General features: G+C 33.1%; 1 protein-coding gene across 3 annotated transcripts in view; it reads right to left on the reverse strand.

Moving 5' to 3' along the window:
• Positions 1 to 275: 275 nt before the first annotated feature.
• The window catches only part of LOC143185654 (putative G-protein coupled receptor No18), a 73,863-nt gene continuing 58,439 nt past the window's right edge, over positions 276 to 15,699 (reverse strand). For all 3 annotated transcript variants that reach the window (XM_076388832.1, XM_076388833.1, XM_076388831.1), the window contains 6 exons: positions 12,188 to 12,416; positions 10,435 to 10,572; positions 7,288 to 7,400; positions 5,603 to 5,936; positions 2,747 to 3,047; positions 276 to 1,086 (listed from right to left, as the gene is read on the reverse strand). In XM_076388832.1, the coding sequence (XP_076244947.1) occupies positions 911 to 1,086; positions 2,747 to 3,047; positions 5,603 to 5,936; positions 7,288 to 7,400; positions 10,435 to 10,572; positions 12,188 to 12,343 (1,218 nt within the window). In that variant the 5' untranslated portion in view covers positions 12,344 to 12,416 and the 3' untranslated portion in view covers positions 276 to 910. The remainder of the gene's footprint in view (positions 1,087 to 2,746; positions 3,048 to 5,602; positions 5,937 to 7,287; positions 7,401 to 10,434; positions 10,573 to 12,187; positions 12,417 to 15,699) is intronic.

The following is a 15,699-nucleotide window of genomic DNA, read 5'->3' on the forward strand; positions in this document are numbered from 1 at the left end:
AATGAATAAAAAAAATATAATTGCATTAGAAAAAAGAAGTCACGTAACCTTAATCATAGAAAAAATAATATTCAGACAATGAAATAATTCTTTCACTTTATCAGCAATCATTTAAATTCCTATTTGTAATTCTATCGATGCTTGTTCTCAGAATTTTATTTTTTGTAACATACCCTATTTATGACATCATAGTATTTACTTTTGAAAACAGAAAAAGGAGATTATAGGAACCTCTGAAGTGAAATACACCACCAGAACATTATAAAATCCGTATACTTGCGCATTCTCTACATTTACAGATCTTTATACGTTGATAATACAGGCAAGATACTGTAATGACGAAGGAAGACTATTTCCTATTTAATCGACTATAATTTATTGATGGATTTCTACAATATGAATGTAAAATTGTACGCACACACATTCGTTCCGTACTTGATTTGATATCAGACCTATTTAAATAACTAAATGTCCTTTCATTCAGATAACGGGATCAGTGACTCTTTTCTCTGATTTATGTACCAAATAAATGAAAATCGAGTTTTATTTCGCGCGAATAAATATACTACTTGAATCACGAGCGATTCATGTGGATAGATTTATGCGTCGAAAAAAATATATTACATGTTCAAAGTTGATATTTTCATTGAAAATAAATTACGTGAAAAATGTCGAAAAAATTATAGAAAAAAATTACCTTTCTCCAATTAAAAAATAAATCAGTAGAATTTTATTGAATCCGTTGTGCCCTCGGAATAAATTGGCTTGATGGAATTCTGCTGTGTTTTCAAGTGTTGTTCGTGTTTAATTCAATATAAATTGCTCTCTTTGATAAGTCACAGTAGTCTCAGTCTCAATTCTAACGATCGAGGAATCTTGATTTCACGATCCAACGTTCCTTGCTTATCGTTCACGTTCTCGGAGTTTCTTTCTTCCAATTAGTCGGTGCTGGTAATTTCCGATTGCTGCGATCCAAATTAGTTCTAGTTTTGAAGCATTTCCGACACGTCAATCGCCAGAACGCGAGTCTGAAGTCGGCGGAATAGAAAGCATAGATGAATGGGTTTATGGCTGAATTGAACCACCCTGAAATGCAGAAGGAACATTAATTTCATTAACTTGTTACGATACTTATAAAAATCTTCATTAAAAGCATGTATTTCAGAGTTAATTACGATGTACAAATCAATTTCTTATTTTACCGATTTAATTGAAATACTTGCATACTGTGTATTGAGATATCACGTTTTCATACTAGAGAACTGTTTACTTATAATTTACATTCGATTTGCTCAGCTTGTGTAAGACTTAACTATATTGATAAATAAACATTTCAAATAGGTACAGGAACACTCTATTTATTTGCAATTCCAGAGTGAATAAACAGAAAGGAAAATGAAAGCTTTATTTTCACATACACTGCTGTATGTGTTGGAAATTGTTTTTAAAAGTATGCTTATGGGAAACAATATAAATCAAGTCTCATTGCCAACACGTAATGGTGACAAAAAGGAACAAGAAGCGTCTCGATAAAAGAATTCTAGAAACATTATTTAAAATGAAAAATATATACGTACATTAATAGTGTATTTATGTCTTAATTGTAGAACGTTTCTTGAGACACTTTTATGCAAAGAAATTTGTATTATAACACACAAAAAACTATAAATTTCACGAAAGCAACCGCGACACAGTTTGCATCCTTCCGCCATGACACTTCAGCTAGTTGACGCATGCGCATAACGCTCTGCGCGCAGGGCCAGATGCCCAATACTATCGATCGCGCATTTATTTAAATATGAGTTATGTATACATCTTTCACAACTATGCGTGGAGACATATAACTTTCGAAATAATCACAGAGAATAAGAAACGTATATATTACCAATAACCTCTTCACATATTTCTTAAAATTAACATATTTATCGAATAACATACAGTACCACTCATAAGTATTCGAACTTGAGAAAAATACAAGTTTCTTTGTAGTAACTGATATATATTCTATACATTTGTTTTGTATTTCTATTATATCTTAAAATTTCTATTATATCTTGAGTATATAATTATTACAGTAATTGTATTTTTAGCAGTATTTAATGTTTAATCTAAGCAATAAATATCGGTTGCTACCAATAAATCTGTAATTTTTCTGACAGACTATTTAATGACACATACGCACGAAACACTTTATTTAAATAATATTATTAAACAGAAGAATTATTACGTTATAAATCACATGTTAAAAGAACAGAAACGCACCGCGACTGTGTCGTAGCACGCACGAACTTCAACTAACTAAAAACAAAGGAATGACAATTGGTCAGCAGCGCGTTCTGGTGACGATTATGCTATAAAGAAATATAAGTGCTTATAGATATAATTCCAACATTTTTAAAATTCTAAAATCGTTCGAATACTTATGAGCGATACTGTAAATATACTATACAGTCAGTTAAAAAAGATCCAAGGAAGATTCTAAGGTGAATATGGAAAATACACTCAAACTTAACGAACTTTTAATATAGTCAAACTCTTCGTAATTTCTTGAACCCCTATAGTCAAAATTTTTCTCTTCAGCAACGAATAATTTAATTTCACAACATAAGTAATTAAGGCGCGAATAGAATGTTTCAGTAAATTGTTTCCCCACTTCTTAAACGAAGCGACAAAACTACTATAGATTTGTAATGCCTCTAGGCAATCAAGTATCGCGATTTTTAAAAGCTAATACAGCTATGCATACCTAACCACGTCAACGCTGACATGAGGATATCCGGTGGCGCCCTGGGCATGAAGGGGGTGGCTAGATATAGAATGAAAAATGGTAACCAGCACACCACGAATCCACCCACGACCACTGCCAATGTGCCGGCGGTTTTTGTCTCCCTGGCCACTCTGTTGATGCAACTCTGCTGATGACTGCGAACGATCCCCGACTTTTTGCTCGTGGCCGATAGCTCCACTTCGTCAGAATTTCTGTCGCAGCTCACTGTGCTGGTTACACATTCGGTTTTCCGCACCCTGATGCTCTTCGCCCGTTCGATCTGCGCACAAATTATGCATATTGAAATTCATTCTGTCGTACGCGATAATTATACAAAGTGCCTAACAGAAACTGGATAATCTCATTGCCTTCTCGAATTTTCGTGATACACGGTAACGTGTTGAATATGGTTAAAATAATTTGGAAATGATACAGTTTATGACAGGGAATTTTCGCCTACATTTTCAACTGCAGGATCAGTTTGCTAATGAAAATGAAAATTATGTTTTTAGAAAATTTGTGTTTTGTAAAGTTATTACGTATAGGTATTTTATAATTATTAAGACATTATTTGGGAAAACTCTTTTAAAGAGAACTAAGGGATCAATTTATTCAGTTTTAAAATTATTGGACTTGTTTTTTTTAGGTAAAGTGTCTACGTGTTTTTGTTTCATATGCACTGTAGTTGAAATTTATGTAATTTACATGGACCTATGGATGCTTTGAACATTAGCTTCTATTCCGAATTTTTAACGCACGATGAAACTTCTGCGATGAACAATAAAAAGTTTAGATAGAAAAAAGGTTAATTACGCCTTGCAGGTGTGCCATTGTACCTCTGGGAAACAGAAGTTTATGGAAAATTGGGCCACCTGATGGCACTTCATTTTTCATGTTTTCTTTAAAAAAAGGAGACGTCCTAGTTGCTTGTACCATATACTTTTATGTCGAGCAAGGTTTTAACTTCAAGCCAATTTTGTAACTTCGTACTAGATCATAAAATTATTGGAACGGAAATATATAATCTGAGGTACGTACTTTGAAGTAATATTCGAAAATCATGTCTATATTCAGTGAGATATTTAAACAAATATGAAAATATTTTAAAGATACTTTCCAGTCAGTAAATTGCAAATGATATTATAGAGCAAATATTTTTATTTTATTTATGAAGCAAGTAAACAGGACTGTTAAATAATAACAAAGTTGCAATTATTAATTCATGAGTAATTTAGTACTATTACTGACATAATTCTTTTAAAGAAAGGTAACACATATTAATAATGACGATAACAAGACCACATAAAAGGCTACACTGGCATTGTTTCTTCTGCTGATTATTACGATTTCTCAAGGGGAATCACTCGAAGCGACCTCTTGAAAAAGAGGAGGTATATAGATGCAAAACATAACTAATCCTAAAAATGAATGCTACTGAATAAATATTATTTATTAATATTTAGTTTAACTCAGTTTTTAGAACCGTCTCATTAGAAGTTTAACAAATTCAAATATTTTCACAGTTACAGTAATATTCAACATAAATATTCTAATTTCTTTTTCAACATCGACAAAAAATATTTACGATTAGCATTTGTTAATATTCTAAATTCATAAAACTTACTTTTAGTATCAAAACGTTCACTTCATCTTCCTTATTCACTTCTTTTGTTTTCAGAAAAACATCTAATGGTGGAATTTGATACCGTAAAAACAAATCACAAGAAGCAAATTTTAATCCAGATTAACGAACCGAAAATTAGAAGTAACAGAAGCCCTCGCGCATGAACAACTTTTATGACAAGCAAACACATTTCGTGCTGAGAGTACAAATAAGAAGAATAAGTCACAGCCACAACCACAAAATATATCTCCAAAAATACAAGGTTTAAATTGTTCTATCATTTCTTGTTATGTTAGGTATATGAGTACGAAAACGTGTGCAGTTGTCGTTTAAAAATTTATTTCCTTAATTTTTGTCAATATCTATTCCTTGTTTTATATTTCATCTTATATAAACATATACATTGTACATATTATGTTGCAGAAAAAGCAGATTCAATGTTTCATGTGTAATTTAAAGAAAAAACGTCTTGATATATTTTCTTTTCTTTTACAAATTAAAATTACTTGTCTTGATTTAATGTATAACATTTATTACTATTTTAATTACTACTACTATTCTACTATTAAATTAGTATTTTATTATCATCTAAAATAAATAAATAGTTCCTGTTTTTCGTAATCTATATAACTCTGCATCTTTTTCAAAAATGGCACACCCTTAAAACATAAAAGTAAGTATTCCCTTTGCTTACACGTTCAGGAGAATCTGATTGCTACGAAATTAAATCAGAATCTACTGATACTCTATTGATTCCACTTGAGTATCTGCAATTTAAACTATTCACTGAAATCAACCCCTGGAAGCAGGGTTCGACATCGAAAGAATTTTTTATTCAGTCTGCATAAAACAAGAAGTTTCTTCAGCAATAACTTTGATAGGATCCTGTTCTTGGAAAGGAGCCAATTGATGTCCTTCTTACGACATATTATCACAGTGATAAAAGAATCTTGGACGACAGAAGAAGTTTCAGACATGATGAGATCTCACTTTATGTGCAACCCTTACTGTGCCAAAACTTTAAAGGAATTATTAGAAATATCTTACGAAACAAAACCAATTTCTGATAATATTTTATATAATACTACATGTATCAAACTATTCGAAATGGTACATTTGAGATCGATAGTTGGAGAATTCTTAAGTTTAAACAGCCCAGCTACTAATCAAGAAAAAAGTCGATATTATTTAAACGATCGAGGCTTACTTACCAATACGTTGCGCTTCGGTCGAACGTTCTCACTCTCGGTGGCTTCAAGATTTCTGTGTCGACCAGCAATTACGCAGGATATTCTGCCGTAAACGTAAAGCATCACTAACATCGGTAGGAAAAACGAACCCATCGCAGAAAATATCACGTATGAGGAATCCGTGTTGTACGAGCATTTTTTACTGTCACGATTTTTTGAACGTGGAAAGCATCCCAGAAGTGGCGGGCTGGTGATGGCCCCTGCCAGGATCCAGACGACCACTATCATCAGGCCAGCCAGTCTTTTGCTTCGACGTCGACGACTGTATACTAATGGTTGAGTTACAGCTAGGTATCTAGAATGGAAAATTAAAATCGTTTAAGAATCTTGAGGAACTAGGCAAATTACTAAAAATTATCAAGATGGCAGTCATATTCACACTAGATCATGTTCACTAGAAATTCTGCAGGGACATGCATAGTATATCCTACCATTTGAATTTTCATGTACCATACAAATATCTAAATTTGCTATTACACGAGTATTCAAACTTAGAAATAATAGAGCTTCCTTATCAAATTTTTTAAATTTCTTTTTACAAAGTAAAAATTTTTAAGTTTGTTACGTTTCAAATATACAAGTTTTCCTGTTTTCAAAGCTATGAAGGAGCTAAGAAGTACGAAGAAATTTTAATTGTTATTATCTCGTAAACTCTTGACCGTATACTCAACAGATGATATTGGCCCATTCGGTTTGACGAGTTCTACAAGCTGGCAAAGACTCTTTAAAAAGTGTGAATTGTAGTTGGGCAATTCTCTCCGTCAAAATGTTCCAGATTTCTTTATAACTTTTAAGATTTGGAATCCTACGAATAGTGTAACTACATGTTGCTATATGATAGAAGGTAAATGGCAAAGATGTCACCGAGACTCGAAGTATTTTAAGTTATCATAAAAGTGCCCAAGGGTATCAGCAATCGATATCAAAAACTTTTTCTGCAATCTAAGGAAATTACGTTTGTGAATCATCTCAGTATTTTTTGCACGAGTTCTCCTTCTTTGATACTCCTGTGCTTCATCAACTCTACTGATCGACCAGGTCAACAACCTTATTTCTACTCTAAATAAAAAGAAGTTCACACTGAACCTAATTAAAATTATTTCAACCTTTAAATAATTCAAACTCCTTAAAAATGATTCACCTAACTGAAGAAACATTAATGAAATAAAATCCATATCCCTGGCGATCAAATTTCCATATTTAACGAAACATTTCACAGGGAACGAAGCGCAGGACTCAGAAAATATGCGTCGTAGCGAGGCAATCATAGGTTCAGTGTGAAAACATAAAATATTCATCGCGTGTTTCCGCAGACCACAATTGCTGCACCATCGATCTAATCAGCGGCTCGCTTAAGAACTTTTAATCTCCAACGATGTACCCACTGCTCGCCTAGTTAAGCGCAGATCGATACAAAAAACGTGAGGATAGGAGAAAGACGGGACGTGATCGGCAAGTGAACTCGATTTGAACGGTGCTTCTTCTGTCTCAGAAAATCTCCTATAAATTTCAGGCTCCGCGAAACTTGACGAGGAGGAGCGTTCATCGTCGACAAGGCGGCCCATTCGAGATACGTACGCGAATCCCGTATACGTAATCCCGTTCTATTTACGTGCCGCGATTCAAAGATATAACCAATAACTCACCTGTCTATGGATATTGCGCATAACGAGAGAATGCTGGCAGTACAGAGAAGAACATCGAGGGAGACCCAAGAGTCGCATAGCACGTCGCCCAGCTGCCAAGTACCACCTGTGAGCTTTGTCGAATTCGTTTTATCAGACATCGCGCTCGTATACGTGGATATTAATTGTCGGTTAAGCATGCTAGGATTCGCGCCCTGAAGTGTTAGGCGTCCCCGTGGGAAACGTAGCTAACGCCTCGACGGGCGGTTTCACTGCTAGATTAACAATGAAGATTGTCTGAACACCCCTACGCATTAGCGCGATGAAACTTTCATGGCAGTGAATGGTACTAATGAAAAGATTGTCACGAAGACTTTAGGTGCTAATAAGCAGTTAAAAGAGAGAGACAGTTCATTATGTTGTTGCATTTAGCGTTTATTCTATGGAACGATGCTCTCTTCGATGTACGAATTGGAAATTGTAATGGAGAAGAATGAACAAGTGATTGTCGTTATTTTTTATAACTTTGTTAGTTCACTTGCATTGGACAGGTGCATATGAAATGGTTTCAAATTCATATTTTTATCTAGATACACATCATGTGTACTGTATACCATGTGTTAATTTTGAATATTTTGTACATTTGCATTATTTTTTATACATTGAAATTTCCCATAAATCTGTATATCTAGATACAACCAGAAGGTATTATTATCTTTTGAGAAATATAAAAATATCATAATTTTTTAGTTGTCCCATACCTGTCCCATAACAAGACGAATTTTAATTTCCAATGAATTATATTGCATTTTGCCAATGTTTGTTAAAAAAGATATTCCATTGGAAATAATTCTGTAATATTATATTCCACAAGAACTGTTCTTTATTCCTTTATACCTATTGAATTTGTTCAGCCATTGTTTTAGTATGTATTTCATTTATCGCTCGAAAGAAAATCCTGTGCACAATGTAGGTATCTTGAATTGATATTTCTCAGATACTTTTAATTGATGAAGCGAAGAGCCACAGAGCTGGCAAGATTCATTTTCACATGGATGGGACTTGAGCTTGGAAGTATTGCCTATTTAGTAATACCACTCAGTGATTCGTTTTTCAAAAGGTTAAGTAAATTTATACATTCACAGAAAATTCTTAGTGAGCGTAAAAAACAACTGTATTACTTCATTTTATTAATTAGAATAATAGATAATAAAAAATACATAACCTTTCCATAGAAAAAGGTGATAAAATTGAAACATCAGAATTTATTACTTTTCACCCCATTTATTAATTAAAGTAATTAATGTCCTGAATAAATATTGCATGATAAAAAAGTCTTCTTTGATTGGAAAAGAAAAAAACGATTTCACATGCACTAATCCAATATCATAAAAATAAATTTATCATATTATGACAGATCATGTTGATACCTGAAACTTATGAAAAAATTTTCTACATTCTGTTATACCCTTCTCAAATTAATACTTTATGAATCAGTGAATTACTCGGTCCATACTAGGACTCTTCAGTTGGCGTTGCACCTATGTATAACGCAAGGGAAGATGGCAATGGAAATGTGAAACGTCGTGCTTATATCTTCTCTGCACAGTGTGGATGAATGACGTAGGTCATGTTCGCGTGCACTTAAAATATTCCACGTCTTTAATGTTTCATTCCATTATTCACGATGTTTTATGATGTTTCAAGACGATAGACTTTCAGATTTGCTTAAAGAGAATGGACAATTTTGTGGACACGCTTCTTCAGCGACAATTTCTAAAGTTTTCCTATCAGAACTTGTACTCACCCTTAATCAACCGGAACTCAACTGTATAATCGGTTTTCTTGTTTAGGAGTTCGTAACTTCACATTTAATGATTTTAACGAAATACAGGAATTTATAAAGCTCGTCTATCCATTCTGCATTGTAATTTTAACATACTTTTCTCTTGTGAAAAACAGGACTGCTTTAGAATTTTAATGTGGTTCAAATATTATTTTCTTTATCGTATTATTTAAATTTTTCATAAGAATGTTTGTTAAGCAAGCGAGATATATGATCTTATAAATGTATTATTATAAATTCTAATTCATTTAATATGTAGATTCGTTTTTGTATTAATAGTTGTTCAACTTTTGACAGTTTAAGCTAGGTCTACACTACATGTTATATAAAAAAGTTATATAATATTTTAGAAAACAGAAAAGAAATATGTCATACATATGTCTCTTTTCTGATCTCTAAAAAGTTACATAACTTTGTTATATAACATATAATGTAGATATAGCTTTAGAAGGAATTTAGAAGCTTTAAAATATGTTTAAAAAATTTAACTATCAAAATACAGTTTTACACTAATTTCTATTAGTAGAATTTTTTATAAGAAATATTCCCAATAATAAATTTTAGTTTCTAGTAGCGCAATAACGTTAGTCTGTTTGAAAAACTGATTCCCTTTTCTAGGATCATAGATCTCATTCAAACATAAATGAACAGAAGTAATCATTCTTACTTCGAACCACAGACTTTAAGAATGGTCTCCACAGGATTCATTGTCAGCTGATTGGATCGCATCGTATCGAGGAGCATTCATTATACCCAGACTCAGCTTTAATCTATATGCAAAATTGCTCTTGGCTGTTCAAGAAGAGAAGAACGGAAGATCAATGTTGGTAATTGTAACGCGATGCTTTAAAGCACCCAAGGCAAATTACAAGCCCGTCCAAAAAATAAAACGAAAATCTATTCTCTCTTTACACGTGGCAACTAAATCTAGCAGCAGTCCAAAAGATAAAATATTTAAGTGGCAAATGCTCGTACTCTCTAACTTTATTTCCTTAAATAATTTTTAATTTTATATTTGCTAAGGAACAATTTATTTCATATTAGTATCTAGTTCATTTAACCACATTTTTTCTTCTAAAAATTGCGCTCTTTGTTCGACGTTATAATTGCTAAAAAATTCGAGTACCAACTCTTAATATAAATTTTTAGAGAAATTCTTCAAGAGTTTCTCTAAAAAATGTGGTTTCTAGTCACCACTCGCTACGACGCGACGACCTGTTCATAACGCCCACCAAATTATTGACTCGCACTACTGCCGCCCGCGGTTAACTCTTGCGTACGCTCTTATATTTCTATTAGTTTAAAATTTATCATTTGTATACCTGCAGCCACACCGACGGTGGCATCACGGCCAAACCAACCAATAAATCCGCAGCGGCCAAACTGGACACGAAACAATTAGTAACGGACCGTAGACGTCTGGTTGTTATCACAGCGGCAATTACTAGAGTGTTTCCCACCTGTAACGTAACACAGAGTAAACGTTTTATTTGCGAGCTTGGGTCAGACGTTAGACGACGACCCTCTCACAACCTAGTAGAAATAATAGAGGAACAGAGTCCTTGTGCTACATATGGACCCTGCTCTGCATTGGTGTATTAACTCACGAATAACTAGTTCTGAACAATCGAGCGTTTTACATTCTTTCTCGAGTAACATATGTGGTGATCCACTTAAGTAAGGCCATCTAACTTCTCTTTTTATAATTGTGATGCCCAGAAATATTGTACATACAATTTGAATGGTATCGAGAGACCAACATACTGCAAGGAATGTCTTTTTTTCAGTTTCAAAATGTATAATGACAGTTTTCTTAGCATACTTTGTAATATTATTCATTAAAACAATCCTTTAAATATGATAGGATAGAGATTTACAAGTTAAATATAACGTAAGTTTGAAGAAAACGCCAAAAAATTATTATTTCAAAATGGCAATTCTATTTAAGTACTTATTAATAAAAATATCATTAATTATGTTGTTTTTAATAATATTACATTCGTAACTCGAAATTCGATTTTTTGTGCATTAACACATCAATGCAGACCAAGATCCATATGTTGTAAGAAATTTCACATTCCTTATGAATTAATTCCAATTCCAATTCATTAATAAAAAGGTGAAATATAGATGTCATCTGCATTTCTATTTGAGCTACGACATTGATTTCAGTGAATCAACATATAAGAACATTTAAGTAACTCAGAATTCATATTCTTCTTAAATGTTCAAAGGAAGAGGAAATCTTAAAGACTGAATACCAGGCATATTAAATTCCTGGGAAAGTATCAATCGGCATTTCAATAAAATCACTTTCATCAGTCGTGTCTTTCGTAAGTGGAGAAAATGAATGACAGAAATATTACACGTACTATGCAACTCTAAGAGCATCACCGAATTTTGGCATTTTGCTAATCAAGAACGAAAAAAGTAACTAACTCAAGTATGTTGCAGACTGGGCTATGCGAAAAATGCAACAATGCACCTGCAGGCTGCATATTTCTAGTAACAAGGACCTCACAACATTCTTTTTCAAGTAAATCGCGTTTTCTTGTAATTTCGAGTATGTTTATACATAAAAACGAGTGAGTACCCAAAAGCGAATATTTCTGGTGCAAAGATGCACTTTCTAGGTTTAGTAAACCTTTCGAGAAATTTATAGAGTCCACAGGTAAATGTTTCTAAAAGTAAACTTTAAACTGAAGAGTTTATAAAGTGGTAACAAGATTGAAAAACAACAAATAAGTATTTTATCCCAGAGAACGTTACAAATATCTCAAATGTTCCTATATTGATTCTTCCATAAAACTCACAATAAGTATTCACAGACAATTTCATGAAATGACCATAAAAATGACGAAAATCTTGTCGAACCTTATTAACACAAAAAAGAGGGGTACTCCATAAAAAGATAATGTTACACGTTCAAATTACAAAAGAAACTTTATCCATAGAAAAGGTAACTTTAGTCCCTTAAGCAAATTTGAGTTCAGTAGATTGTCTCCCTTTGTAAAATGCATGACTACTGAATATTAACATCTTTGACCACTAATTAAGGATCTAATTGTAACTCACTATAGTGACGATGATCAGTATGGTGAACAGTCCTGCCAGAACGAGGTCCGTCCAATTCGGCAGGTAGTATTTCATCTGCTCGTCCTGTTCATCCGTCGACACGGTGCGATTCCATTGATAAACGTCCCCATAGTAATTGGCCGTTTGATTCGCCATGGCGCTTACCCCCGGTCCATTGGTGACGACTTCTGTTCACCAATTTGCGCATTTCCAAGCATCATAGGGCTTTCTGCAAAGACAAATTTCCCGCGGTGATTTCCGCACCCACAAATGCATCGCAGAGGACAACCGATTCGCTCTGATGGAGAAATCGCTTCCTCCAATTACTTCTTTCATATCAATTGGACCAGACATTTCCGGGGAGCTTGCCCAGTGATTTTCTTGATTACGCGAAATTACATATCGAAGGAAATAAAAATAAAGGGCGATATAATAGAAAATAGGCCAGACTAATGTCTTCCATCACGCTGATGCTGCCCGAAAGACGTGTTAAAAATGGTGGATGCTTTCAAGGAACACATAACGTGTAACAGGTCTCCTACAATAGTTACTTCTCTTGGAGTTGAATTGAACTTTTACTGCATTATTTATTTCGTGGAAGCTTGCTGCTATTTCTGAAATTTTTACCATTTCTTTGGAGTTATTGTCACATTTTCTGTGAATGTGCACTGCTTGCGAGATGAACAGAAATTGTTAATGTAAATGAAGTGTTCAATAGATTCATTGATTGAATGATCAATACTTTGTCATTAGGTGTAGAAATTAATTCAATGTCGTACATTAAGTCAATTATAACACTGGGCATACTTTTTCGTGAAGATATTGGAAATTGCCTGAAAGGTGCAACAAAGTTATTAATATTAATGAAGAATATTTTGAATATTGAACTTTGTATCCTTTTTTATTGTAAATACATCATGAATTTATTTTAAAACCGCATCGAATTAATGTTTACACCTAGTATTACAAAATTAACTTCGTAAGAATCTTCCAATGTAAAGTTTAATCCAGTGACTTTTTCCTGGAGGAAAATTCGCAACAGGATTCTTGATTATTACTCTACAACCGTATTTAGATAATTAAAGTAATCCCAACATCTTCTTCCGTGTTTGTTCAGAATCTTCTGAACGTACGCTTCCTACTGCAGTAAAAAAACTTTCTTGATTTCATCTAGTGGTGGATCTTGTGAAAATATTCCAAACTCTCACTGAACTGTACCGAGAAAAGAACTACTTGGAAAAAGTAATCGTAGAAAGCAATTTCTTAGAAAATTAAAATTTGTACATTTTACAGAAAATTTCTTAGTTACAAAAAATCGTAAATATTACCAAAAATGACTTTTACTCAATCTTTCATTACTACTTCAGTATGTTTTACAGGCGTGAATAATTAATGGGAAAGTCTCACAGAAGCGTGATAAACGTGCGTACACACGCCCTGCAAATTAACAAATGCAAATATCTTGTACCTTTATTGTAGAAAATCAGAAGAATAGTAGGTAAGTGTACAGGTTGGACAAGAATGTACAGAGAAATAAAGCAATTCAAGTACGATAAGAGGGCATCGTGTGCCACTCAAGTTAAACGCTACGGAACGGTTTCCTCAGATAAAGCTTTCAGTAGGACTTGAAGTATCCCGTCTGCAGCAATCGAGCGACGTTTTTTTATATGTCGGCGTATACGCTTGAGATACCTATGACATAAATTTAACTTCCACATGTTTGTTTGTGGTACTTTCTTTTTTGAAAGGATTTAGCAACAACCATCGTACATATGTATAAACGATGTGGATAATACGTCGAATAATATGCTACTTCAGCACAGACAGTCAATAATTCTTCCAAAAATACAAAATACAAAGAAATCATGCATATAAATGTTACATAATATAAAAGGGTCAATTAAAAGAGGACATTAATATACTCTGAAATTATTTTTAAAATATTTACAGAAGTACCAGTAATTATATATTGATAATTTTACTAATTTACTGATATTTACTGATTTAATTATCCTAGTTAGTCTATGAAGAATTTCATTGAAACAATAATTCTTGAGGAAGAATTTATCTGTAATAGTTCCTAAAATAGCTTACAACGCTGTGTATTGACCTTCTTTATTTTTATTAATGCAAACAAAATGTATGGTTTATTGAGTTTAACATTGATGATAATTTCTGAAAGAAATATTTTCAGCGTTTGAATGATAATGTAGCCGTAATAAAGGCATTGTTTTTACTGCTTGAACATGTTGCTATGTGAAGAGGAACTTGCACATTATTCGCGACCTACATTTACTCGTGTACTTGAAGAAAAATACATCTTCACAATAGGGCAAGTCCTCGTAGCTTCGTAGCAACTTTAAAAAAATAATTTTGCAAGAATATCAAAAAAGATATCTCTCTCTGCACAGTTTTTCTCCTCAACAAAAAAAATAATCTGTATTGTCTGTAGGTAATTGTGTTCAAATACGTGTAATTACTCTAGTGTCACAGAGTTTATCCATACGATCTAATTACAGTTTCGATTATCAAAGATTCAGTGTTTCGAAGGACTATAAATGAATAATTAGTGAGAATCTGCTTCTTGTTGTGGTAAATTTCTACAAGATTCCAATAGAGTGAAACAATTTAGTTTCACTATATAAACTTGTGAAGAATTTAACGGAACATTAGTCTTAATTCTTTCGTACCAGAGTTTCTGCTGACTTGACAAGAAGCAATAATTACTCCAAAAGTTTTAAAGTACTAGAGTCTTAGAGCTTTAGAGTTCTAGAAGTTTTATCGAAGCATAGTAAATTCAGGTTCGTACCCCGCATCGTTGAGGAAAAACAAATGGAAAAAGATAAATGGTATTCACATTCTTTTTTGCTTGACCAGGAGATATTAGACAATTTATTATTTCCGAAGTAAACAACATAAATCTCTAGCGTAATAGTACCTTCTACAGCGTACTCCTACTTGCATTACGGTTTCCAGTTCACTGGGTGAACACTAAAACGCTGTCATTAATATATCCCACATCCATGGGTTTCAAGAGCGACGCAACTCAAAAAATATGTTTCTCAGGAAAAGTGAAAAACTAGGTATTTGCGATTACTGATTTAGTACTCGAATATATGAGTACCAGAAGATAATACGACTCAATATTTAATAATGAAATGAATTCAGTGACTTATTTAACGATTCTTAATACTGAAATATACTGTAATAGAATACTGTATAAAATCTAGTGTCTTAATAGACAACTTTTCTTTCATAAGAAGCTTCAACTTCTGAAAATTCTTACTTCCTTACGCTTTAATTAATTTTAATTAATTTTTAAAGCGATATTCGACTAAGAGGATTATTGGTTAATTATAAATAAAATTTTCATGTTCATGACGATCTTAAATTAATTGAAAATTATGACAGTGTTCTTTACTTTAATATTTCGCAGCACGTGGTGAAATTGAAGAATACACAATGTGGTTGTATAGCGTCTAAGGTATCATAGCGTGAGAAAATGTGAGCTA

Source organism: Calliopsis andreniformis, chromosome 12 (genome assembly GCF_051401765.1).
Source record: "Calliopsis andreniformis isolate RMS-2024a chromosome 12, iyCalAndr_principal, whole genome shotgun sequence".
In the NCBI taxonomy this organism is placed as follows: domain Eukaryota; kingdom Metazoa; phylum Arthropoda; class Insecta; order Hymenoptera; family Andrenidae; genus Calliopsis; species Calliopsis andreniformis.